We start from the raw sequence: 27,645 nt of genomic DNA on the forward strand, positions 1-27,645 counted from the left end.
GAAGAGCTTAAACCAGATCATGTCTAAGGTTTTTCTAGTGTCTAGATTCTATAATGTTGCTGTTAATGTTTTTATCCTTTTTTTAATCAGATAAACCTTCAAATCCAAAGGAAGAAAATTTGTTATTATCCTCCAATGGTTGTGATGAAGTCAAATTGACTTTTCCTGATGATGACTGGGATTCTTCAACACTAGAGCAAAGAGCTAATAATAAAGAAATCAGCAATATTGACAAAATGGATTTATTAGAGCCATTTTTTTCAGTAAGTCAAGATACTAACACAGAGAGTACTCAGTTTCAGTCAAGTGAACTTGAAGACAGTACTGACTATGCTTTCTTGAATAAAACATATTCTATACCTTATTCAGAGTCAAAACTAAAGAAGGAAAGTCTTACTCCTTTAAGTTCAGAATTAGATCCTGAAGTGCAGAAAAAAGAGGAGGTTTTTTTTTATATTTTGGAACATCAAGATAGGACTGTTGGCTTGGAAAGACTCTACAATATTTCAGATGCTAATTATAGAGAAAGTGCTGAAGATACACAAAAGCATGATACAGATGAAGACTCACAGCAGGAATATCACAGTGCGGAAGAACAAGAATACATAAGTAACCATTTATCTTTTGACCAAACAAAAACATTAGGTATATCTAATCCAGAAGTTGTTGAATTAGGAAATTCGGGTTATGAAGTTAAATGTGCTAGCAATGTAGAAGATAATCGTGTTAACTCAGGAAGTGGTTCTATCATCTCTTTAGATTCACTTGATGTTTATGGACAAGAAGAGTCACTTCATGTCTCCAAATTTCGGAATTCTGTTATGTTAAGAGAATATCATGACCTAAAGCATGAAAAGTATAAGGAACAAGAGACTAGTTCAATGTACCACACTGTATTTGATGGCAGTGTACTAAGAAGCAATTCTCCAGGAAACCAGGAATCTCAATCTAAGAGTGGTTCCTTGAGCCCTCAAAAAGTATTAAAAATGAAAATTTATACTGAAAACATGAAATCTCAAATAAATGAAGGTAAAGATTTTTGTGGAAATAAAATTGTTGAGAACAAAATATTACTGCACCTTGAAAATCCTAGCACATTACCACAGGATAAAGCTTTAGAGACGTTACCCCAACCCTGTAAAGATTGTCAAACTTCCTGGACCTCTGTTTTTGATGATTCAATAATTTCCGCCTGTGGATATTATGAAAGCCTACAAAACACCGCTGACTCAGCCTTAGATTTTTCTGCTATGCTACCAAAGATCGCAGTCAGAGATAATCAGGCAATAGAAGATAATACTTCCCTAAAAGTTGCTCATAGCAGTACCACAAAGAAAACATGCTTTCACAATATAGGAGAAACGTGTACTAAATCATTGACAGATGCAGCAAGTTGTACAGTCACAATTAATCAGACAGTGGACGTTAGCACTGATTTTAGGGCTTGTTTCACAACCAGCAGGGCAACAAGTGCAAGACCTTCTGTAGTATCTACATCAAGCAACACAGAGATAACAATGATGAATAAAAAACGACCTGATGAATGGCAAAATGAGAAACAAAAAAGTGTGGCTTATAGTACAGATTGGTCATACAGTGAAGATTGTATAGATACACAGATGGCTATAACAAAAGGATCAGGAAAATCTCCCTCAGTTGACAGTTTAAAACCTAATGGAAATTTTCTAAATAAGGTAAAATCAATATGAGTAATAATAAAATTTAGACTTTACAAAGAGACAGTGTATGCTAATGTAAGTGTTTTTGGTTCGTTGAATTAAGGCTTTTGTGAGAAGATGCTAGATGAGGGGAGTAAATTAAAAAGGGAGTAAATTAAAAAGTAAATTAAAAAAAAAGATGTGTAAATTACCACCAGTTCTATCCTCCTCTCCTGGCAGCTCCTCCCACAAAATCCATTAGAAATTGAATTGTACATTTTATTAGTTTGGAATTTCAGATATAACTTTTTAAATTTAATTTTAAATCATATTTTCAGGATTTCCTGGAATTAAGAAAAGCATGTGGTATCACAGACCTAAAGAAACATCCTGAGAGGTACATCATTTATATATGCTTACAGATACATCTGGAAGAAAAAATCAAAATAGTATTTGCTTTCCGTATAGCCTACTTACCCATATAGAATAATAGCTAAAATGGACTTTAAGAAATCATCTGTTTCAACCGTTTGCGTTCAAATAAATATTAAAACAATATAGAATATTAAAGCTCTTCACTTATTGAGATTTCAGTCTCAATTTCTTCAGAAACTCGTGGCATCTAATCTTGTTCAACCCAAATCCATAGTGATTTAATTTTCCATTTCCTTTCACTTTATTCACCTGTAGGCCAGAACAAACTAGCACCTTTGGAATATGTCATTTATTTGGAGAAGTAAATAGCTACTTTCACAGGAGCATTTTAATCTTGATTTTAACTCATTGCATAATTTGCTTTGCATTTATCAGATACTCTTGTAATTCAGAACACAGTGGAGAACCAGGAAGTGGGAGGGAGAGAAACAGGGAAGGTCTAAGAAGCCAAATTAGTTATCATACTCTGAGGTCATTTACTTTTTCCTTCACTTATTACTCATTCTTCTAACATGTTTAATCTGGCGTTTCAGTTCTATAAAATTAAATTATTGGTTTCTAGAAGCAGAACTATTGAGAATAGCTAGAAGTGGCAATTAGTAACAAGGGAAGACCTCCAAAAACTACTAATACTCAAAGAAACATAGTGATTTGGGGCTTTTTGATATAATAGTACAGCAAAATATTTGCTTATATTAATGATCCTTAATTATTAAGAAATATGTAAATTATTTTCTATTAAAAAGATAGTATGTTTTAAGAATAATTTTCATCCAAAATGCTTATAACTTTTAAAAATCTTGGCCAAAGTTTGATTTAGATTGAAAGAAATCCATTGATTCTGGATAAATAAGGTCATTACCAAAATGACTTTACAGAGAATAAGCAATTCTCCAGAATAAACAATTCTCAAATTCATACTTCCTTTTTTGGTAAAAGAAAGTATGAATTTGAGAATTGTTTACTTCCTGGACCTCTAGAATGAATATATTTAGCTTTAACTTCTTGTTTTCTGAAGTTGTTATATATTCCTACAGCCTCTTCATCTTTAGTATAAATTGATTTAAACTTGACAGGGAAATATAAAAAATTTAAAATCTGTTTCTGGAGGCATGTTATTACTGTAGAAAAATGTTTGGAATCTTACCTGATCCTTTTATTTTTAAAGGGAATTTCAACTTTTTAAAGATACAGAGAAGGATTTGCCATCAATGTGCTGTCAGAAGATAATGCAGAGAGCCATAAAAGCAGAGCTGCACCTTTTAAATGTTCACTATCAGATGTGTCGTCGCCATTTTTGTGATATTTACAAACTTGTAATGGAAAATAGGGAAGGATTAAATATGTGTTTATTAATTTCAAATCTGTTTTTTCTTAGAAATTTGTCACTAGCTTTAAGTTTATTCTAGAGAGTTTCTCTAATTTTCATTTTTGAAGAGTAAAATGAGGAGTAGATTGTTACTGGGTTTGTTAGTTAGCCTAAGGGTAATAGAACCCTTGAGTTTCATGGAGGGACCACAGTGCATGGTTGGCATGATGAATCCAGTGAAAACATAGATTTGTTTTTTCTTTATAAAGTTCAAGTAAGGATGAACTTAGAGAGTTTTTGCATGACATGCTACCACACTTTCTCTGGCTTATGTGTCAAGAGTTATTTGTACTGCCTTTAGAAAAACATATTTACTGTGGTTCATTTTTTTCTTTTACTCAGCATTTAAAAGAAAATATTTAGAGTTCTAGTAAAATTAGAACCAAGTGGGGTTGGGCAAGGTGGCTTGTGCCTGTAATCCCAGCACTTTGGGAAGCTGAGGCAGGAGAATCACTTAAGGCCAAGAGTTCAAGACCAATGTGGGCAACATAATAGGACCCCCGTCTCTACAATACATTTTTTTACAAATTAGCTGGGCATTGTGGCACACATGTAGTCCTAGCAACTTGTGAGGCTGAGACAGGAGGATTGCTTGAGCCCAGGAGTTCAAGAACCAAGTGTATAATATAATATTAGTGTTAAATGGATGACTTAGGCCTAAATAATTTACTTTTGTGCACTCAACTTTTGAACAGGAATTTATCAAGTAATTCTGCTAAGAAGGAATTGGGATCAGCACTACTGTCTCTTTTGGGGGACTTAAAAGTTAGATATGTGACTTTGAAAGAAAAAATACACAAAGGCATACCACTGGAAGAGCTGCCCCCACTGTCACTAGAATCAAAATTATTATCTACCTTCTCTACTTTTGCTTCCAGGGTATGTATATATGTTTTAGAAATAAAAAATTTTACTTCATTTAGACAAAACATTTTAAACAAAGATCTTTTTCCTTTTCTCTCTTTCCAGCTAATGAAAAAAGAAACACATGTGTGAGTTATGGTTTCATTTGATTTATAATTCATTAGATCCTAAAAATTGCTTAATTCAGTTAACTTTAAACTTTCTGTTTTGTTCCCTATTTAGAACATTGATAAATGTTTTAATGAAGTGTTTATCTTTTTTCTTGACATTTAATATTGTACAAATGTATGGGGTACATGTAATATTTTGTTGCATGCATAGGATGTGTACTAATCAAGTTGATATTCAGGATATCCATCACCTTGTGTATTTGTCATTTCTATGTGTTAGGAACATTTCAAGTCCTCTCTTTTAGCTACTTTGAAATATACATTGTAGTTAACTATAGTCACCTTACTCTGTTATCAAACATTAGATCATATTTCTTCTGAAATGTTCTTTTTAGCTTTTCAGAAGCAGATGCTGAACAAGATGATCAGAGGGCTCATGATGTTGATGTTTCTTCGAACCTAAAAAAGACACTCTCTCAAGTAAGGGTCTTTGAAAGTTCATCAATGCAAATCTTTAATTGTATGGTTTACGTAAAGTAAATCATAATTTTCAGAAACCCTGACATCCTTCTTTTCACTCAACTGGCTTACTTTGTGTACTACCATTTGAGGGATATAACTGATTATAATGATATATTTATGTCGAATCCTGATCAAACAGATGTCAACCATATATGTTGAGTAGGGTGACCGTATAATTTACACCACACCAGGAGACTTTTGAGGTTGAAAGAGTGTAATGGTAATTCTCTACAACAGTCAGTATAAACATGGACTGTCCTGGGCAAACAATAATTTAGTGTCATCATCATGTGAAGCCAGTGCAATTAAAACTAACATTTTGTACGTTCATCTCATGAGGTAAAGTAATAATTCAGTCATTTTAGACAGGGAAAAGTTATAATTTCTTCTTTACTGAGATGATGAAAATCATTTTTAAATGCCTGTCATAGGTTTTCTTACTCTTTCTTGTTCCCGCAAGAAAGTGTTTGTCAGATGACAACCAAGAAGGAAGATTTAATCTATGTAAGAACACTCTGAAAATTACAAAGTGTTATGGAAACATTGGTTATATTCTATTATTGAGCAAAAAGGCAATTGAATACGAAGGCTGGGGTTTAGTCTGCTTTTCTGACCTTGGTTTTAACCCTGAGGTTTCTTTATTTGAGTAATATTAATCCCCCAAGATGAATTCCAAAGTTAAAAGTGAAATACTTGATTGAGTAAAAGTAAATTACTTTAACATTGTCTATTCCATTGTTAAATTCTTTTTTTAAAAATCTCAGTTATTCACAAAGAATTAACAGGTCAAAAACTAGATTTTTATGTATTTAATGGTAGGAATGGTATAACCTGTTTATTTAGGGAGAACAATAAATTATTTTTTAAAGAACAAGATGAAGATATAACGTAGTTTTTTATAATCTTGGTTTTGGCTACAAAACAATATTGATTTTAAGTTGAGATTTATTTTAAGTTGAGATTACATTTTAATTCCTGTCTCATTAAATTAACTGGTGATTCATGAAACTCAGTATAGTGTTTCTAAATTTCAGCTACTCATGTACCATCTTCACAATTTACCGTAGCCCTGTATTACCTATAATGTTACTTTGTCTTTAAATGATTCTCCTTTTTACATAAATTTAAATGTAAACAATAACTATTACATATAGGAAAGAAATATTGCTTCTCGTAAATAAAATATACACATAAGCATACGCTAAATTAAATATATAACTGTTAAAGGTTAATGTGATAAATATTTGTGTATATATATGATATATATATATACATCTCCAAAAATTATCTCGATTACTTCTCATGTGTGTATGCCACACTTTGCCAAATAGTAGTGTTAGCACAGTCATTACACACAGACTGGATTCAAATTGTAATTCTTGTTAACTGTGTAACATGAAGCAACAAGTTACTTAGATTCTGTTTTCTCACATGTCAGGTCAGGTTGGTAATGTTTTCCTTTCAGAGCCCTCATTACTGTAAAGGCTGAATAATGCCAGTGAAGAGTACCTGTCACATAGTAAGAGCATAATAATTATTTGCCCTTATTTATTGTTTTTATTATCTTAATCCTCAGATGTGTTTATCATCTGACAATAGTCATGCTACACAAAACGTATCACCCAAGAAAGATGACTTTAAAAATGGTGATATAAATGCAGACTTTAGTCAACTGAAACTTGATGATAAAGGTTAGTATAAAAATGTGTTATCTTGTATAGTTGCTGGAAAACAAAATAAGGTTTAAAGTATTGGTAGTGTTTATTCATTAAATAAAAATAAATTTTCTTAATTGATGGAAAGGCATCATTCTGATTATAAATGTCAAGTATGTTCTTATTATTGCTACTTGACATCTTTAAGGTTGCCTAATATAGCTGACAATGCTAAATAATAATATGGACTCTTATTCTTCTGGTTCATGTTTTTAGTATGAAAATTCTCTCTTGTATCTAATTTGTATCTCTGTAAATTATGTGCATTTTTAGCACATGAAAAGATATTATGATCATTCCAAAAGATTATTAATTTAATTATAATGAAATAAAGGGCTGCAACGCGGCTTCTTTCAAAGATGTTTCATGTTATTGCATATATGAAGATAATATGTCTTTTTCACTAAAGTACAGTTCAAAATGCCAAAAATTAAGGGTTTCAATAAGCTGGGAATAGTGTTTTAATTAAAGGAAAACTAAGAAACAGATCACTCAGACTGAAAGCAACTTTTTATTCAAGGACTGCTGTAAGTCTCTTCTCAGAGAATCTTTTTGCTTGGTTCTCTTATTTTGCTAATATTTATCTTTAGATTTATACATAAAACTCTAGTAGTCATCATCATACTGATTCATCCATGGTTTTAAGATAACTTTTCAGTGTGTTGGACATTATATGTCATTCATAGCTCATTGTGTTTAATGTCTTAGACTGCAGACATTACCAAGAGATAAGTGAAGACTGGTCTGATGCTAAGGAGAACCTGACAGGAGTTGACATCTCAGGAACACAAGAAAATCAAATAGAACAAGACAGATGGAATTTGGATCTTACAGTAGGTTGGTTCTCAAGAATTTACTGAGAAATCCTAACCTAGATTATTTGTAAAATAGTGCTTACCTACTTCTGTGTTGTGTTGGGCAACTGAGTTGTTTTAATATTTTATTCCTGTTTTGGCTTTTCTTTATAAATAAAAAAAATGAGGAAATTGTTCAGTTGGAGGTCAGTTTTTTAAAGAGGAAAAAACTGCTAAAAGCTTAAATCCAAGATTTAGTTAACAGGTAGATACCCGCATTCTTCCTCTTGCTCTAGGCCAACATCAGCACTCCTGCAGGGCATCATTTTCCTCTTTCCAGGCGTGGGTACATGGTGAATAAGACCAGCTTCCCAGTTACCACCAGGCAACCAGTACTAATTTGTCAAATTGGTGTTAATGATGAAAACTATTCGCTTTCTCTTATTTCAATAATTTTAGGGATGTTTTCATTTTTAGATAGTCCTTAATTGCTTAGAATAGTTATAATTTTCTCTAGTACCTGTGATTATTGCCCTTCTGTCATTTCTAGTTAAGTTTATGCTACCTTTCCTTATTTTTTCTGTATCTTCTATGGATTTTTCTTTTATTTTCCATATCAGCATTGGTTTTATTGTTTTTTCCTGCTTGTCTAAATAATGCTTATTATGGTTTTTTTAATAAAATTTAAAAATATAGGAAAATTAAAAACTGGTTTCTCCAACCTGCAGTAACCACTATGAATATTTTAATGACCATTTTTATGCATTTTCTTATGCATATATTTAATATACATATACAATTTAAAGTAAATAGCATTATGTCATCTAGTTTTGGGGTTTTGCTGTTGTTGTTTGTTTGTTTTTTGAGACAGAGTCTCGCTCTGTCACCCAGGCTGGAGTGGGTGGCACTATCTTGGCTCATTGCAACCCTTCACCTCCCGGGTTCAAGTGATTCTCCTGCCTCAGCTTACAGGTGCCCGCCACCACACCTGGCTAATTTTTGTATTTTTAGTAGCGACGGGGTTTCACCAGGTTGGCCAGGCTGATCTTGAACTCCTGATCTCAAGTGATCCACCCACCTCAGCCTCCTGAAGTGCTGGGATTAGAGGCCTGAGCCACTGCACCCAGCCCCATATCATCTAGTTTATTCTGTTTTTTCTTCCCTTGCATTAGTTTTCTTCATGTCACGTATCACAATACTGTATGGTTTGCTTACTTGATATATTGACTGCCTTCCCATCCTCTCATTAGTTCAGTGAGCTCAGGGATTTTTATGTGTTTTGTTTACTGCCTATCTCCAGTGCCAGGTACGGCATGCAGCCCATTGGATATTCATTAGCTATTTTGTGTTGAAGTAGTGAAAGGTGAGGTGATGGGTATAATGTATGTCTTCTGATTCTTATTTACCCTTTTTTACTGTACTGTAGCTCATTATTCCCTCCTCACTCCAGTGTAAAAATATAAAGGTAGGTGGTTTTGCTGTTTTCTCTATAGAATACATCATTATTCAAAGAGATTAACAAATAAAATAAGTTAATGAAGGTTAGGTATTATTACCTAAGATGACAAACTCTGCCTGGATTCCAGCACCACTACTTACTATATTTGTGACCTAAACTCCTGAGACCTCAGCATCCTTATCTGTAAAATGAAAATAATAATAGCTACCTTGTGGCGTGGTTGTGAGAATTACATGAGGTGATGTGTATAAAGTGCTTGCCATATTGCCTGGAGCATCAGAAACATTGGATAAGTGTTAGGCTACTCTTATATATTATTTATTATTATTTAATGAAAAAAATAAAATTTCCACATCTCCCATTACTGTATAAAAATTGTAAAGCATATAAATAAAAGCTACTTTAAGGATTTATTCAGCAAATATTTGTGTACTTCCTATGTGCCAGGTATGGGATTTGCTAGTAATTTGAATCTCTATTCGGTGGATCCTTTTTGGTTTCAGGTTCTCTTCACAATAGAGACTATGAAAACGTACTCTTAAGAATTTTGAAATTTTTTATCAAGAAAAAAATTTATCTATAATCCTAGTATTTGTAATTTGGAAAATCATGCTGTCTAACTCAAGTTGTCTCCCCCCTTTTTTGTGTGCCCTTACCGTTATTACAAGCTATATATTATAATACCTGCTATTGATCCTTGCCCAATTAAAAGGTTTTCTTGGTGTGATGTTTCCCCAGCAACGGAATGTGCATAATGAGAGCTCTCAGACCACTAGCTCTAGCCAGCATTAACACTAGGGAGTTAAGATCCTGTGTGTGTCCACTGTTCTAGATAGCACTTCTCTTAACCAAAGACAAAGACAATCAACTGCAGATTGAAAATATTTTTTAAAAGCCTGTATTAAACTTGTACAGACTTTTTGGGAGGCTCATTATTCCCTAAACAATACAGTATAACAAGTATTTACATTGTATTAGGTATTATAACTAATCTAGAGATGATTTAAAGTACACAGAAGGATGTGTGTAGGTTATATGCAAATACTGTGCCATTTTACGTAAGGGACTTGAGCATCCTTGGGGTGTCCTAGAACCAGTCCCCCAGGGATACTGAGGGACAACAATTACAGTAATTGATTACTTTGTTTAGATGTAATTTATCCATTTTTGAGCTACAAGAGACTTAACTAACCCAGCCTCTTTAGTTTTTAAGATGATGTGATTAAGGCCCAGAAATCTTAAAACTATATTGCAGGCTCTTAGTCCTCAGTCTAGAAGTGCTGATAGTTGCTGATAACTTTATAATAAACTCTGGGTTAGTAGAAAGGAAACAAAATATTTAACAGTGTTCACATTTTCTCTGAAACATATCAGTACAATAAAGATCATTTCTGTTACATGTTTTTCTCTAAGCAGAAATGAAGAATGTTGAACTCTCACAAAGAGATAAAGGTTATTTGATACATGTTGGTGGCCTCTGCCCTTCAGTATCTGAGGTATACCAGGATTATTTTTTTGAGCTTCATTTTCAAATTTACTAGTTGTTCATATTTGTTGTTTTTTTCTACCTTTCACAAACTTTTATTTCTCTTGTTTTAGGCCGATTTAAGGTCTCATTTCCAAAAATACCAAGTTTCTGAAATTTCAATTTATGATTCTACTAATTACAGGTGTGTTTCCCAACTTTAATCAATGTGCATTATTATGTGTCTGCTGTTTGCCAAAGGTTCTATACCAGATATCAGCCACAGTGGTGATAAAGTCAAGGGTTATTCTCACAGGGTTTCACAGGCCAGGAAAGGGGACATATGGACAAATAGCTGCAATCTTGAGTTGATACTGTTCTTAACCAGATCTTTTTTTTCATTATACTTTATAACTTGTTAATGGTATACAGGAGAGTTATTGATTTTTGTATACTTTATCTTGCTACATGCCACTTCATAGGGGAAGTAGAGCACATTAGGTAAAAGAACGGCTTCCAGAAATAGATAACGTCGGTTCAATTCCCAGCTCTGTCAACAACTTGGTTAATAAATTTAGGCAAGTTACTTAACCTTTCTGTACCTCAGCCTCTTTGTCTATAAAGTGAGGATAATAATACTAACTTCACAGCATTGCTGTGAAACTGTTAGAAGTAAAATATGTGAAACACTAGGAATAAAGCCTGGCACATAGTAGGTGCTCAGAAAATTGTATTTCATTTCACTGTTTCTGATTTCAATTACTTTTTAGTTGACACTTTTTATATATTTTAGGTAGACAGCTACCTCATTTACATGTAGTCAGTTTGAGTATGTATGTTGCTACTTTCTGTTTTGTGACATTGCCAGATCATTCAAAAGTATTAAATAACAATGGCGATAGCTTAATGGAAATTTTTTTACTGTTTCATTATTAAAAGTGATAGCTGTTTATTTCAGATATAAAATTTTTATCAATTAAGAAAGGATCCTATTTGTAGTTGGGGTTGCAATTTATTAAAAATGTGTGTCTTAAATGAAGTCATATAATTGTAAGATAATTGTTCAGCTGTAATTATTTGACCTGTTGATATGATGTTAATACATTTCATTAAAGTAGTATTGTAATCCTAGGATTATTACTTGATGTGAAAACTCTTTTAGTATCTTGTTGAATACTTTTTTAAAACTATGTTTTTTTCTTACTTGAAGTATTTTGCATTCTGTGTTGAAATTTAGAAAGTACAATTAAATGCAAAACTACAAGGAGTTTATAAAAATGTATCCATAGTCCCATCATTTGAAAACAGCCACTCTTCCTGGGATTTGGTATATATCCTTCCATTGACGCTGTCTAGGGCTGATGATTTTATAGGAATAGCTATTGCCCAACTTTCTTGTATATATAATTAAAATTCTGATTAGATTTTCCAACTCTTTGTTTTTGTCTGTATATTTCCCCACTACAAGGTCATAAAGATACACCTTTGCATATTCTGCTAAATATTTAAAATTTTGCCTCTCACATTTAAGCCTTTAAGTTATCTGAAGTTTACGTTTATACATAGGGATTAGTTTTAGGTTTTTAAGTTATGGATAACCAGTTGTCCCCAGACCACTAATCTCTGCAACTCTATCATATATTAGCTTTGCAAATATTTTACATTAGATTTTAATATGAAATTAATAGGAGATAATGTGTAAGAAATACTTTTCTTCTATTTCCCATCTTTAACTTGGTTTTTATTTAGTTATCCTAAATAAATATTCTTCTTAATCCCAAGGTAAGTACAGCAACCTTTTTATTTTTAAAAGCAGTTACTCTTGTGAAAAATGTATTTGCATCAGTAGTTGCAAAATTAAGTTTGATGTAATTTGAAGTCATTAACAACCTTTTGGTTTTCTGCTCTTATGTTTTAGATATGCATCTCTTGCTTTTACAAAAAACAGCGATGCAAAGATAGCTGTGAAAGAAATGAATGGGATAGAAATAAATGGAAAGTCAGTAAATGTGTGGCCTGTTAAAATTCTTGGAGAATATACATCACCACTTTCCTCCAAAAATGGGAATAGAATTAGTTCGAATAATTTAGAGAAAAGCACCAACAAACAAATCCACTCGGAATTCTCCATTTCTAGATTGCCCAGAACTAGGCCACGGCAGCTGGGTTCTGAGCAAGACAGTGAGGTTTTCCCTTCCGACCAGGTTAGTGTTTTTAATAGATCCCTTAAATGGTCTTTGTACGTCATATTGCTGTAAGTAGCTTTGTAGAATAAATAACTTCAATATGCAGTCTTGAAATGGGAATGACAGCATTAATCTGAATTGTTTTTAACCTTGAATCCACCTCAACCTGCTTTTGTACAACTCCAGTTGTTCCTGGGGGGAAATCTAGATCTTTGTAGACCAAGCTAACGAAAAACTCGTTTTAACTAGGCTCTTTGCCAATCTTTCGCAGTCTTTTTATTACTACTCTATAAGTAATTAATTATAATTTCATCTTTATTTTTCTTTCGTAGCTAACTTTATCTCATAATTGTTAAAACCATAAAATGTAGTCATTGTATTTTCATATATTCTCATGTCTCTCTTATGGAGGTAAACACCCTGTGAAAAGTGGTAAAGTTTGCCTTGTTCAGTCTTTTCTCTCCACTGCTCAGCAAATTGCCTGGAGTCCCATAGGCATTCCACAGATTTTTTTTAAAAAATTACGCACAGTAAAATTCAATACTTTTTGGTGCCTATAGCTTTAGACAAATGCATATAGGCAAGTCACCACCACCATAATCAAGATTCAGACAGTTCCATCACTCCAAAAAATTATCTTGTGCTCTGATCTGTTTCCTATTCTTAAAACTTGACCTTTTTCAGAATGTTATATAAATGAAATTATACTATATAGCCCTGTTAGCCTGGCTTCTTTCCCTGAATGCATTTGAGATTGATCCATGTTGTTGTGTATACTGGCATTTTATTCCTGCTTATGTTGTGTCCATTTTTATTCAGTTTATTTTATTATTGAATTTTGATTTTTTAATATTCTGATTTTAAGTCCTTTACCAGATAGGTGATTTGCAAATAATTTTTCTCACTTCGTGCCTTGTCTTTTCATTCCCTTAACAGAGTCTTTCTCAGAACAGGGATTTTTTTAGTATTTATGAAGTATAATTTATTAATTTTTTTCATTTATAATGTATGCTTTTAGTGTTGAAGCTAAGAAATCTTAGCATAATCCAAGGTCACAGAGATTTTGAGTTAATTTTTATATATTGTTTCAGGTATTTGTTGAGGTAATTATTGTTTATTTGCATTTGTTTCTGTTTTGCATATGGAATAGTTCCAGCATCATTTGTTAAAAAGATGATCCTATTTCTGTTGAATTACCTTTGCACCTTGGTCAAAAATCAATTGACCATGTTTGTGTGAGTCTGTTTTTAGACTGGAACTGTTTCGTTGAACTGTCTCTTTCCACCCATAGTACACTGTCTTCATTACTGTAGCTTCATAGTAAGTTTTGAAATCAGGTGGGATGAGTCCTCTAACTTTATTCTTTTTCAGAGTTATTGTAGCTATTTAGTCTCTTTGCCTTGCTGTATACTTTTATAATTCACCTATCTACAAAAAAAAATCCTACTTGGATTTTTGCTGGGATTATTCTGAATCCATAGATCAGCACAAGAATAAATACTTGTTGAATAAATGTATCTAATTTTTTCCCTTAATAAGATAAAGGGATCTCTTCTAACTGTGTCCTTTATCCAGTCCTTTCCTCATTCCTGGAGTTATCCCATTCCTTTTCTATACTATTAGCAACTCCACTTCCACTCACAGACCTTCGCCTGTACTCGAAGTCAGGCACAGCCCTTCCTAATCCTGACAGGATTTTCACTTGACTTTGCATTCCTTTAACTTTACCATCCTTATTTGTCCTTTTTTTTTGGGGGGGGGGGGTTGTTTTTGTTTTTGTTTGTTTTGTTTTGTTTTGTTTTTTTGAGACAGAGTCTCATTCTGTCACCCAGGCTGGAGTGCAGTGGCGCAATCTCAGTTCACTGCAACTTCTGCTTCCTGGGTTCAAGCAATTCTCCTGCCTCAGCCTCCTGAGTAGCTGAGATTATAAGAACCTACTACCTTGCCTGGCTAATTTTTGTGTGTTTTTAGTACACATGGGGTTTCACCATGTTGGCCAGGCTCATCTTGAATTCCTGACCTCAAGTCATCTGCTCACCTCGGCCTCCCAAAATGCTGGGATTACTGGCCTGAGCCACCACACCCAGCCTATCCTATGTTTTTATTGCCAAACTTCTCAATCAAGTAGGTTATATTCAATGTCTGTTTCTTTGCTTCTCTTTTGTCCTGATAATCTGACTTCAGTCTCTAAAATTTTACCTCAACGGCCCTTTTCATAAGGCGCTAGTGACCTTTTATTTGTCTTTCCCTCATCTGCCTTCCTCTTTACTACTTTACCTGTTTGACACTGTTCATCCCTTTCTTGAAACTTTTCCTTTCATCTCAGTGACCCTTCATGTGTGGGATTGATTTGTTTGGTACATAGCCTCAATCTACAGCAGGAAGGAAGGAAATAAAGTGCAGTGAAGCTGCGTGGGGCCCTGAGCTGGAGGTTTGGGAACTGTGGCTCTCCCTTTCTTCTCTCGTGTAGCACATGTGGTCTCCTGCCTCTGCTCTCCCTGTGTTCATTCCCCTTATTCCCCTCTCTCTACAGACTGCTTTTCTCTGCTCATGACTGCTTTCTTCCCCCATTCGGCTTTGTTTTGCTTGATTCTAACTCTGTATTTTCAATTCAAGTCCCTGTGATTTGAGTAATTCATTTGCTTCATGTTCTAATTTCAGTCTTTTTTTTTTTTGAGACAGGATCTCTCTCTGTCACCCAGGCTGGGGTGCAGTGGCACAACCACAGCTCACTGTAGCCTTGAAGTCCTGGGCTCAAGCAATCCTCCCACCTCAGCCTCCCAAGTAGCTGGGACTGCAGGTGTGTCATCATGCCCAGCTAATTTTTGTATTTTTCTGTAGAGACCAGGTCGTCCTATGTTGCCCAGGCTGGTCTCAAACTCCTGTCCTCAAGTGATCCTTCCACCTTGGCCTCCCAAAGTGCTGGGATTACAGGTGTGAGCCACCACACCCTGCTAATTCCACATGCTTTCGACAGGAAATTGAATTGATCCAGGCTGTGATTTTGATGTTCATTAGCTCAGGCAGCAACACTCTTGGTCCTGTCAGCTGTGGCAGTGGGCCATGGGGTTGGGAGAGAGACGTTATAAAGAGGGCCGTACAGGCTTTTGGTAGGAGTATGTGGATAGGGAAGCTCCTGTAACCATCTTTGTTAAACTACACTCCAAGTTCTCTTTCCTTTCTGGCAATTTCTTGTTCCCTTGTTCTTTTTCTGATTCTCAACATTGTTATTTATTCTATTCATTTAGAAAATATTGATTGTCTACAATGAGAAGCAGAATCGTGGTGATTAATAAAAACTCTTCGATTCATAACCTGGCTCTGCCACTTACTCACCATGTGACTCTGGAAAACTAATCTAACCTTTCCATTTCTGAGCTTCCTTATCTTAAAATGGAGATGAGAGCCATTACCTCACAAATGTTGATGAGCTTAAATAAGCTTAATACAGAAAAACTTTTAGAACGGTGCCTACCATGGAAGATGTACCCAGAAAATATTAGCTGTTGTTGTTATTACTTACCAATAATTTGGCTTCTTTCTTGGAGAGCACTTAACTTCAACTGTCACTTAAACTATTGTATCCCAAACTTTTTATTTATTAAACAAATAGTTATTACATACCAACTGTGTACACTATTCTAGGCACTGGGAAAGCAACAATGAACAAAACAGACAAAAATCTGTACTCTTAAGGAGCTAAAATCTAGTGAGGGAGATAAGGCAATAAACAAGCAAGTGAAAGATAGTGTTCTGATGTGAAAGGTCCAGTATATCATGTGTCTTGCCCTGACTTTTCATCGAGGCTTTAAAGTCTGAGTCCTTCCTTTGTTGAACTTTTATGGGATTTACAGTGGTTTTCTACAATTTATAGCTTACTTGCAGTGTTAACAGTAACTAACTGGTCATTTTAATTTTGTCTCTTCGCAATAGAGTGTTCTGTTTTATATCACTATAGTTTTTCCCCCACAGCATATAGTGCACTTCTGGGCATACAATTTGTATTCATTACATACAGCATATAGTAAATACAATGTAAAATATCTCTAGTTACTGTGTAGCCTTTCTTAGGTTGATTAAGAGAATTAAGCCTTAATGCCCTAAGCCTAAAACATTTATTTAATGAATGAATCTCTCTCCTCTGCATCCAAAATGAAACTAGTTATGTCCTATCTTTGAGAGAATTGAGAAAGTAGTTACATCATTTTCTGTGTTCTATGGTTCAGATGAGGAATCTGGTTGAGAAAGCCTTATTTAGACATAGCCTCCTATAGTTTATCAGTAAGAAAAAATGTTGGGTACATTTTGTACTACATGGCCCTGAAACACAGCTCAAGTAAATGCAATTGGTACAAACAATCCCAAGTTAAAGTAAATTTTTAAGGAATTTTTATTTTATTATTTTAATTTTCAAATATATTATTGTTGAATAAGCGGTATTATCTTTATGTAATGATCCTTACTGATTTTAAGAAAACTTTTTAAATGCTTATTTAGGGTGTCAAGAAGAATTGTAAGCAGACTGAATCTGCTAAATTATTACCTGATACACCCGTTCAATTCATACCTCCAAATACATTGAACCTTCGTAGCTTTACCAAGATCATAAAGAGACTGGCTGAACTGCATCCAGAAGTCAGCAGGTAATAACCAAAATTATATTTTAACTGCTTTAAAACTTCTGTGTAAAAATATAGTTCAAGTTAATAACTTAGATATATTCAGAATGTATTCCTTTGGAAAAGACAAATACTCATGTATGTTTTCCTTTTTCATAGAGACCATATTATAAATGCACTTCAGGAAGTGAGAATAAGACATAAAGGTTTTCTGAATGGCTTATCTATTACTACTATCGTGGAGATGACTTCATCTCTTCTGAAAAACTCTGCTTCCAGTTAGGAATTCAAAAAACAATAAAGAGGTAAAGTAATCATATTCTTTCATATTTGAATATTACTTAAAATTTATAAGCTATTGATTTCATTTTCTTTTTACATAAAAAACATTAAATTTAAAATAATAATATAATCACAAAATAATATGAAATTTTAAAACAAGCATACTGTAATTAGTTAACTACTAATGCAAAACTAATTACCCTAAAATTGACTGGCTTAAACAACACTCATAAACTCACAGTTTGCAGATCAGGATTCAGGAGTGACTTAGCCGTGTAGTTTTAGCTCAGGGTTTTTCATGTTGCAGTCAAGATGTTGGCCTGGACTGTAGTCATTCAGAGGCTTCCCTGAGACCAGAGGATCTGCTTCTCAGGAGGCTCATTCACATGTGTGTTGGCAAGAGGCCTCAGTTCCTTACCACATAGGCCCTTCCATAAGGCTCTTCAAATGTCTTTGCATCATGGCAGCTGGCTTCCCCTAAGCAAGAGAGAGAGAGAGCAAGATGGAAGCTGCATTGTCTTGTATTATCTACCCTCAGTAGTCGCAGATACTGCAATTTTTACATACCGAAGGTCTGTGGCAACCCTGCATCAAGCAAGTCTATCAGCGCCATTTTTCCAACAGTGTTTACCCACTTTGTGTCTGTGTCACATTTTGGTAATTCATACAACATTTCAAACTTTTTTGTGACGCCTGTATGGCAATTGTGATCAGTGATCTTTGTTACTATTGTAATTATTTTGGGGCACTTTGAACTGCACCCATATAAAACAGCAAATTTTATAAATGTGTGTGTTCTGACGACTCCACTCACTGGCTGTTTCCCCATCTCTTTCCCTCTCTTTGGTCTTCCCTATTCCTTGAGACACAATATTGAAATTAGGCCAACCAATAACTCTACAATGGCCTGTAAGTATTCCAGGGGAAGAAAGAGTCACATTAAATGACTCTTAAGTAAAAGAAAGAGCTCACTTTAAATCGAAAGCTAGAAATGATTAAGCTTAGTGAGGAAGGCATGTCAAAAGCCAAGACAGGCTGAAAACTGGGCCTTTTGTACCAGTTAGCCACGTGGTTCATTGTTGTGAAGCCAATGAGGAAAAGTTATTGATGGGATTACAAGTGCTACTCCAGTGGACACGAGAATGATAACAAAGTGAAACAACCTTATTGCTGATATGGTGAAAATTTTAGTAGTCTATGTAGAAGATCATAGCAGCCACAACATTGCCTTAAGCCAAAGCCTAATTCAGAGCAAGGACCTCTTTTCCATTATTTGAAGGTGATGAGAGAGGGGAGGAAGCTGAGGAAGAAAAGTGTGAAGCTAACAGAGGGTTGGTTAGTTTATGAGGTTTAAAGAAATAAGCCATCTTTTTTTTTTTTCCTGAGATTTTGATGCACCCATCGCCCAAGCCCTGAGCAGTGTACACTATACCCAACATATAGTCTTCTATCCTTCACCCCACTCCCACCCTTTCCCTCAGTCCCCAAAGTCCAATGTATCATTCTAAGAAGTCGTCTTTCTAACAAAAGTGCAATGTGAAGCAGCAAATGCTGATGTAGAAGCTGTAGCAAGATGCCCAGAAGATCTAGGTTAGATAATTGATCACAGTAGCCACACTAAACAGCAGATTTTCAGTGTAGAAGAAACAGCCATCTACTGAAAGAAGATGCCATCTGGGACTTTCACAGCTTGAGAGGAAAAGTCAATTCCTAGCTTCAAAGGACAGGCACGCTCTCTTGTTAGGGGCTAATGCAGCTGTTGACTTTAAGTTCAAGCTGATGCTCATTTACCATTCTGAAAATTCAAGGGCCCTTAGGAATTACACTAAATCTACTCTGCCTCCACTCTGTGAATGGAACAACAAAGCCTGGATGACAACACATCTGTTTATAGCATGGAGGTTTTTTGGGTTTTGTTCTTTTTTAGAGATAGGGTCTTGCTATCACCTAGGCTGGAGTGCAGTGACACAATCATAGCTCACTGCAACCCTAAACTCCTGGACTCAAAAGATCCTCCTGCGTCAGTCTCCTAAGTGCTAGAACTACAGTAGGTGCATGCCACCATACCCTGCTACTTTCTTTTTAAATTTCAACCTTTCAGCCGGGCACAGTGGCTCACACCTGTAATCCCAGCACTTTGGGAGGCCAAGGCGGGTGGATCACAAGGTCAAGAGATCGAGACCATCCTGGCCAACATGGTGAAACCCCGTCTCTACTAAAAATACAAAAATTAGCTGGGCGTGGTGGCGTGCACCTATAGTCCCAGCTATTCGGGAGGCTGAGGCAAGAGAATCACGTGAAGCTGGGAGGCAGAGGTTGCAGTGAGCTGAGATCGCACCACTGCACTACAGCCTGGCGACCGAGCGAGACTCCGTCTCAAAAAAAAAAAAAATTTTAAACCTTTTGTAGAGACAGGGTCTCACCTATGTTGCCCAGGCTGGTCTCATATTCCTGGCCTTAAGCAGTTCTCCCACTTTAGCCTCCCAAAGTGCTAGGGATTACAGGCATGAGCCACTGAGCCCAGCCTGCAGCATAGTTTACTGAATCCCTGGACTCAAGCAGTCCTCATGACTCAGCCTCCCTCAGTAGCTGGGATTAGAGGCACATACCACCATGCCAGGATAATGTTGTTTGTTTGTTTGTTTTAGAGGTTGGGTCTTACCATGTTACCCAGGCTGGTTTACTGAATCTTTTAAGCTCACCATTGAGACCTACTACTCAGAAAAAAAAAAAATTTCTTTCAAAATACTATTGCTCATTGACAATGCACTTAGTCACCAAGAACTCTGATGGAGATGTAGAAGGAAATTAATGGGTTTTTTTTTATGCCTGCTAACACAACATCCATTCTGCAGCCTATGGATCAAGGAGTAATTTTGACTCAAGTCTTAAATATTTAAGAAATACATTTCATAAGGTTATAGCTGTCATAGCTGATTCTCTAATGGATCTGGACAAAGTAAATTGAAAACTTTATGGAAAGGAGTCACCATTCTAGATGCCATTAAGAATATTTATTATTCATGAGAGGAGGTAAAAATATCAATATTCACAAGAGTTTGGAAGAAGTTGAATGCAACTCATGGATGACTTTAAGGGGTTCAAGACTTCAGTGGAGGAAGTAACTGCTGATGTGGTAGACATAGCAAGACAATTCAAATTAGAAGTGGAGCCTGAAGATGTGACTGAATTGCTGCAACCTCATGATAAAATTTGAATAGATGAGAAGTTCCTTATTGTGGATAAGCAAAGAAAGTGCTTTCTTTTTTTATTATTTGTTATTTTTGTAGAGATGGGATCTTGTTATTTTTCCCAGGCTGGTCTCAAACTTCTGGCCTCAAGCGTTTCTCCCACTCAGCCTCCCAAAGTGCTGGAATTACAGGTGTGAGCCACTGTTCCCAGCCCAGAAAATGCTTTCTTGAGATGCAGTCTACTACTGGTGAACATGCTGTGAACATTGTTGAAATAACAACAGAGGATTTGGAATAGTACATAAACTTAGGTGATAAAGCAGTGGCAAAGTTTGAGGGTGTTTAAAAAAAAGTTTAAGGAAATTGACTCCAATTTTGAAAGAAGTCCTACTCTGGGTAAAATGCTATCATACAGAATCTCAAGCTACAGAGAAATCTTTTGTGAATGAAAGAGTCAGTTGATGCAGCAAACTTCATTGTTGTCTTATTTTAAGAAGTTGCCACAGCCACTCCAGCCTTCATCATGACATGAGTACATCAGAGAAAAACTGCTTGAAAAATTAAAGCCTATAAGAACTATAAAGCAGCTGGGGGGAGAAAGTTTACCTTAAGAGTGCAACAGTTAGATTCACAGCTGACTCTCAACAGAAGTCACCAAATAATTCTCCAGGAAAAGAGCCTTCAAAAATAAATGTAAAATAACTAATTATCATGCAAATAAAAAAACTAAGATAATTTGTTACTTTAGAAGAAGCCCTACTCTAAAGAAAATACCAGAATGTTCTCTGGGAAAAAAGTGATTTTAAATGAAAGGTCAGAGGTACAGGAGACATGAAGATCAACGAAGATTAAATATGTGGTAGGTCTCAATCAATATTGGCCGTAGAAAACAAAAATAATGATGTTTTATAGGTCCTAATATAATTAAAATACATGAAAATACTAATACATAAGTTGAGAGGGGATTAAGTATTCTTACTAAACACCTTGCAGTTTGGGAAGAGAGTAAGATATTCTGTGTTGGGGGTACTCAAGACCACCCCAAGCTTCATTATATGCTAGGAGGACTCACATAACTCAGTATATAGATGTATTCATGGCTATGATTTATTACAGTAACAAAATATGAAGCAAAATCAGCAAAGGGAAAAGATACATAAGGTGAAGTCTGGAGGAAACAGGGTTCCAAAAGTCCTTTTCCAGTGGAATCACACAAGATGTGCTTAATTTCAATGAATTGTGACACCTATAAAATGTTGTCTACCAGGGAAGCTCATTAAAGACTTAGTGCCCAAGGATTTTACTGGGGGTGGGTCATGTAGTTGCCCTCTGCCTAGCACATACTGTAGCTCCAGGCTGTCAGGGAGCAGCAATTCAACATAAATCACATTGTTTGTATAGCAGTTTTAGTATAGTGAGGCACTCATCATTTCTGGAAATGGTGGGAACCCCCACCCCAAAATCCCAAGTTCCTAGATACCAGCCAGGGGCCAACCTTGCAAGCAGGTCTTTCTAAGGATGGCAGTCTCAGGCCTGCTACTTAAACTCTTTTTCTACGTATGTGCCAGTTGATATCAGAACAAAGAATCCATGTTGTAAATCTGGGGGCAACTACTAAAAGAACAATTTTCTTTTTTTGGGTGGGGGGAGGGGTTTGTTTGTTTTTGTTTTTTGTTTTGAGACGGAGTCACTCAGTCGCCCAGGCTGGAGTACAGTGGCACGATCTCAGCTCACTGCAACCTCCACTTCCCAGGTTCAAGCGATTCTGCCTCAGCCTCCCAAGTAGCTGAGACTACAGTCACGCGCCAACACGTCCATCTAATTTTTGTGTTTTTAGTAGAGACAGGGTTTCACCATGTTGGCCAGGGTGGTCTCAATCTATTGACCTTGTGATCCGCCCGCCTCGGCCTCCCAAAGTGCTAGGATTACAGGCATGAGCCACTGCACCCAGCCCCTAAAAGAACAATTTTCAAAAGCATGCAGAAAGTGAAGTTGGACCTTTACCTTACACCATATCCAAAAATCAACTAAAATGAATCAACAATTTAAACATGAGTTAAAATTATAAAACTCTTAGAAGAAAACGGTGGAAAACTTTTGCAGTATTGGATTTAGCACTGATTTGGATATGACAACAAAAGCATGGACAACAAAAGAAGATACATATATTAGACTTCATCAAAATCAAGAACTTGAACATCAAAGGACACTATCAAAAGAGTGAAAAGGCAGCCCATAGAATGAGAAAATATTTATAAATCATATATCTGATAAGGTGTTAATACCCAGAATAGGCTGGGGAGGGGGTGGCTCACGCCAGTAATCCCAACACTTTGGGAGGCAGGCAAATCGCTTGAGGCCAGGAATTCAAAACCAGCCTGGGCAACATGGTGAAACCCCATCTCCACAAAAAATACGAAAATTAGCTGAGCATGATAGCATATACCTATAGTCCTAGCTACTCAGGAGGCTGAAGTGAAGGATCCCTTGAGCCTGGGAGGCAGAAGTTTCAGTGAGCTGAGATTACACCACTGCACTCCAGTCTGGGTGATAGAGCAAGACTCTATCTCAAAAAAAAAAAAAAGGGCACACGGCACATAGACCAATGGAACAGAATAGAAAACTCAGAAAATAATGCACACTTGTAACAATCTGATCTTCAACGAAGTCAACAAAAACAAGCAATGGAGAGAGGACTCCCTATTCAATAAATGGTGCTGGGATAACTGGTTAGCCATATGCAGAAGACTGAAACTAGACCCCTTCCTTATACCACATACAAAAATCAACTCAACGTGGATTAAAGACTTAAGTGTACAGCCTAAAACTTATAAAAACCCTTGAAGAAAACCTAAGAATTACCATTCTGGACAGTAGGACAATTACATTCTGGCCAAGATTTCATGATAAAGATGCCAAAAGCAATTACAACAAAAACAAAAATTGACAAATGGGACCTAATTAAACTAAACAGCTTGTGCACAGCAAAACAAACTACCAACAGAGTAAACAGATAACCCACAGAATATGAGAAAATATTTGCAAACTATGTATCTGACAAAGGTCTAATATCCAGAATCTGTAAAGAACTTAAATTAACAAGAAAAAAATAACCCCATTAAAAAATGGGTGAAGGACATGAACAGACATTTGTCTCAAAAGAATACATTCACATGGCCAACAAGCATATGAAAAAATGCTCAGTATCACTAATCATTGGAGAAATGCAAGTCAAAACCACAAGATACCGTCTTATACCACCCAGAATGGCTATTACTAAATAAAGTCAAAAAATAACAGATGCTAACAAGGTTGTAGAGAAAAGGGAATGCCTGTGCACTGTTGGTGGGAATGTAAATTAGTTCAGTCATTGTGGAAAGCAGTTTGGTGATTTCTCAAAGAACTTAAAACAGAACTACCATTCGGGCCAGCAATCCCATTGTTGAGTATATGCCCAAAGGAATGTAAATCATTGTACCATAAAGACACATCCATGTGTATATTTATCACAGCACTATTCACAATAGCAGAGACATGAAATCAACCTAAATGCCCATCCGTGGTAGACTGGATAAAGATAAGTGTATGTATATACCATGGAGTACTATGCAGCCATAAAAAAGAATGAGATGATGTGCTTTGCAGCAGTATGGATGGAGCTAGAGGCCGTTATCCTAAGCAAACTAATGCAGGAACAGAAAACCAAATACCACGTGTTCTTACTTATAAATGGCAGCTAAACTTTGAGTACACATGGACAAAGAAGGGAACAGCAGACACTGCAGCCTACTTAACGGTAGATGGTAGGAGGAGGGTGAGGATCAAAAAACTACCTATCTGGTACCACGCTTATTACCTGGATGATGAAATAATCTATACACTAAACCCCGCAACATGTAATTTATCTATATCAATATAACGAACCTGCACATATGCCCCTGAAACTAAAACAGAAGTTTAAAATAAAATATCTTATTTTTCTTTATTAAAATAAAATAAAATGAGAGGCATGTGAAAGAAATATTAGAGTTAAAATGATTGCTAGATACAAAGACAAGACACAAAAATTAATTGCAATTCTCACTATCCATGATGTAAGAAAAATGAAATTTGTTAAAAGATATTCTAGTACCATTAGAAACAATCAAGTGTCTAGGAATGTACTTAACAAAAGATACTCAACAATCATTGTTGATTTCTCCTTTCTTTTGATTCTAGAACTTCCTTGGAAAGTGTGTTTCCTCCTTCAGAGAATGTTCTACAGCACTTAGGAAAAAGTAGTAATAACAAGATGATGTAATTAAATAGGCTTTATAAATGGGCTAAGCTGTTAAAATATTCTACTTTATATCCCTCCTTTAAAATCTAGCAACAGTTGTCTATACAATATTAAGATCTTCTCTATATATTTAAAGTTAAAATATAATTTTAATAAGTTTTTAAATTTTTTTATTTCAATTTTGTTACTTAGAACATTAAGATGCATATTTGTGATCTAAAGAAATTGTCTTGTCCATTTTAAAAACTTTTATTAAGTCACTTTTAAAATGTATTGACCAAGAAGGAGGTTTGTTGTTACATCAATGTTTGTGAAATGATTTCCATACATAAAAAATGTAATTTACCTGAACTTTGTCTTAAGACTCTTACATTGGATTATAGGATAACAGATAAATAAACTGTATAGATACGTTCAGTATCATGCAACATTTTGGAATGTGTATGCTTTCAGGCTTCCAAGATAATTAAATTACTGTCATGATACATTTCATGCATTTTTATGACTTCAGTATAAAACATTCAGGTATGTTAGCTTTCCCTGGGAAGGGTAAACTTGTATGTGCTTTGGTAAAGTACTTAAATTCCAGTGTTCCCTGTAGTGCTTGCATTCATTTTGTGAGAAGTTTTGTTGTATTGTTAGAACAATTTTCAAAGGCTAATTTTATACCTTATCTGATAGAAATATAGAATAGATAGTTCTTTAATTGCTTACTTTTTAAAAGTAATATAATATTTAAGTTGCATTTTTATTAATAGTAAGATTAACATTTAAGTCTGCATTTTCTTTAAATGTTTTAAATGTTTATAGCATTCAATGTGTAGTTGGTTTTACTTGACTAAAAATTAGCCCTTTAACGTTTATATTTGATGTATTTATATTTAATAAAGGCATCTAATCTTTAGTACCACTGTGAATTTAATGCTTTCTTCAGGTTCAGTGGCATTTTCTTTTTTGTTTTTCCAGAATAACGAATATTCTTTATTTATTTTATTTTATTTATTTTAATTGCCAGATAGTAGTTGTACATATTCATGGGGCACGTAGTAATGTTTTCATATACATAATGCATTTTAATCAAATCAGAGTAGTTAGCGTATTTATCATCTCAAACATTTATCATTTGTTTGTCTTGGGAACATTCAATATCCCACTTGTAGCTATGTGAAATTATATATTATTGTTAACTATAGCCATCCTATAGTGGTACAGAAAGCTAGAACTCATTCCTCCTATGTAGCTGTGATTTTGTATCCTTAAACAAATCTCTCCCTATCTTCCCCTTCCCAGTCTTTAGTATCCCTTGTTCTACCTTTTATTTCTATGATATCAACTTTTCTTTAGCTTCCACATGAGTAAGAACATACAGTGTTTAACTTTCTGTTCCTGGCTTATTTCACTTAACATAATGTCTGCTAGTTCCATCCATTGCCACAAATGACAGGATTCATTCTTTTTTATGGCCGAATAGTATTCCATTGTGTATATATACCACATTTTATTTATCCATTCATCTGTTGTTGGACACTTAGTTTAACTTCATATCTTGCCTGTTGTGAATAGTGCCATACCACTCTTTTTTTTATACTTTAAGTTCTAGGGTACGTGTGCACAACATGCAGGTTTCTTACATATGTATACATGTGCCATGTTGGTGTGCTGCACCCGTTAACTCGTCATTTACATTAGGTATATCTCTTAATGCTATCCTTCTCCCCTCCCCCTACCCGATGACAGGCCCCGGTGTGTGATGTTCCCCACCCTGTGTCCAAGTGTTCTCATTGTTCAGTTCCCACCTATGAGTGAGAACATGCGGTGTTTGGTTTTCTGTCCTTGCAATAGTTTGCTCAGAATTATGGTTTCCAGCTTCATCCGTGTCCCTACAAAGGACACGAACTCATCCTTTTTTATGGCTGCATAGTATTCCATGGTGTATATGTGCCACATTTTCTTTACCCAGTCTATCATTGATGGACATTTGGGTTGGTTCCAAGTCTTTGCTATTGTGAGTAGTGCCATAATAAACGTACATGTCCATGTGTCTTTATAGCAGAATGATTTATAATCCTTTGGGTATATACCCAGTAATGGGATTGCTGGGTCAAATGGTAATTCTAGTTCTAGATCCTTGAGGAATCACCACACTGTCTTCCACAATGGCTGAACTAATTTACATTCTCACCAACAGTGTAAAAGCATTCCTATTTCTCCACATCCTCTCCAGCATCTGTTGTTTCCTGACTTTTTAATGACTGCCATTCTAACTGGTGTGAGATGGTATCTCATGGTGGTTTTGATTTGCATTTCTCTGATGACCAGTGATGATGAGCATTTTTTCACGTGTCTGTTGGCTGCGTAGATGTCTTCTTTTGAGAAGTGTCTGTTCATATCCTTTGCCCACTTTTTGATGGGGTTGTTTGTTTTTTTCTTGTAAATTTGTTTAAGTTCTTTGTAGATTCTGGATATTAGCCCTTTGTCAGATGGGTACATTGTAAAAATTTTCTCCCATTCTGTAGGTTGCCTGTTCACTCTGATGGTAGTTTCTTTTGCCATGCAGAAACTCTTTAGTTTAATTAGATCCCATTTGTGTATTTTGGCTTTTGTTGCCATTGCTTTTGGTGTTTTAGTCATGAAGTCCTTGCCCATGCCTATGTCCTGAATGGTATTGCCTAGGTTTTCTTCTAGGGTTTTTATGGT

The 27,645-nt window shown here is 35.3% G+C and overlaps 1 protein-coding gene across 1 annotated transcript in view; it reads left to right on the forward strand.

Moving 5' to 3' along the window:
- RBM44 (RNA binding motif protein 44) overlaps nt 1-25,852 on the forward strand; it is a 43,952-nt gene extending 18,100 nt beyond the window's left edge. The window contains exons 2-12 of the mRNA XM_055379877.2: nt 4,158-4,341; nt 4,432-4,454; nt 4,832-4,916; nt 6,535-6,649; nt 7,382-7,510; nt 10,343-10,422; nt 10,526-10,596; nt 12,310-12,595; nt 17,075-17,220; nt 17,356-17,501; nt 24,888-25,852. Of these exons, the coding sequence (XP_055235852.1) occupies nt 4,435-4,454; nt 4,832-4,916; nt 6,535-6,649; nt 7,382-7,510; nt 10,343-10,422; nt 10,526-10,596; nt 12,310-12,595; nt 17,075-17,220; nt 17,356-17,479 (1,056 nt within the window). The 5' untranslated portion in view covers nt 4,158-4,341; nt 4,432-4,434 and the 3' untranslated portion in view covers nt 17,480-17,501; nt 24,888-25,852. The remainder of the gene's footprint in view (nt 1-4,157; nt 4,342-4,431; nt 4,455-4,831; nt 4,917-6,534; nt 6,650-7,381; nt 7,511-10,342; nt 10,423-10,525; nt 10,597-12,309; nt 12,596-17,074; nt 17,221-17,355; nt 17,502-24,887) is intronic.
- The last annotated feature ends 1,793 nt before the right edge of the window (nt 25,853-27,645 follow it).

This window comes from Gorilla gorilla, chromosome 11, assembly GCF_029281585.2.
Source record: "Gorilla gorilla gorilla isolate KB3781 chromosome 11, NHGRI_mGorGor1-v2.1_pri, whole genome shotgun sequence".
Lineage (NCBI taxonomy): Eukaryota > Metazoa > Chordata > Mammalia > Primates > Hominidae > Gorilla > Gorilla gorilla.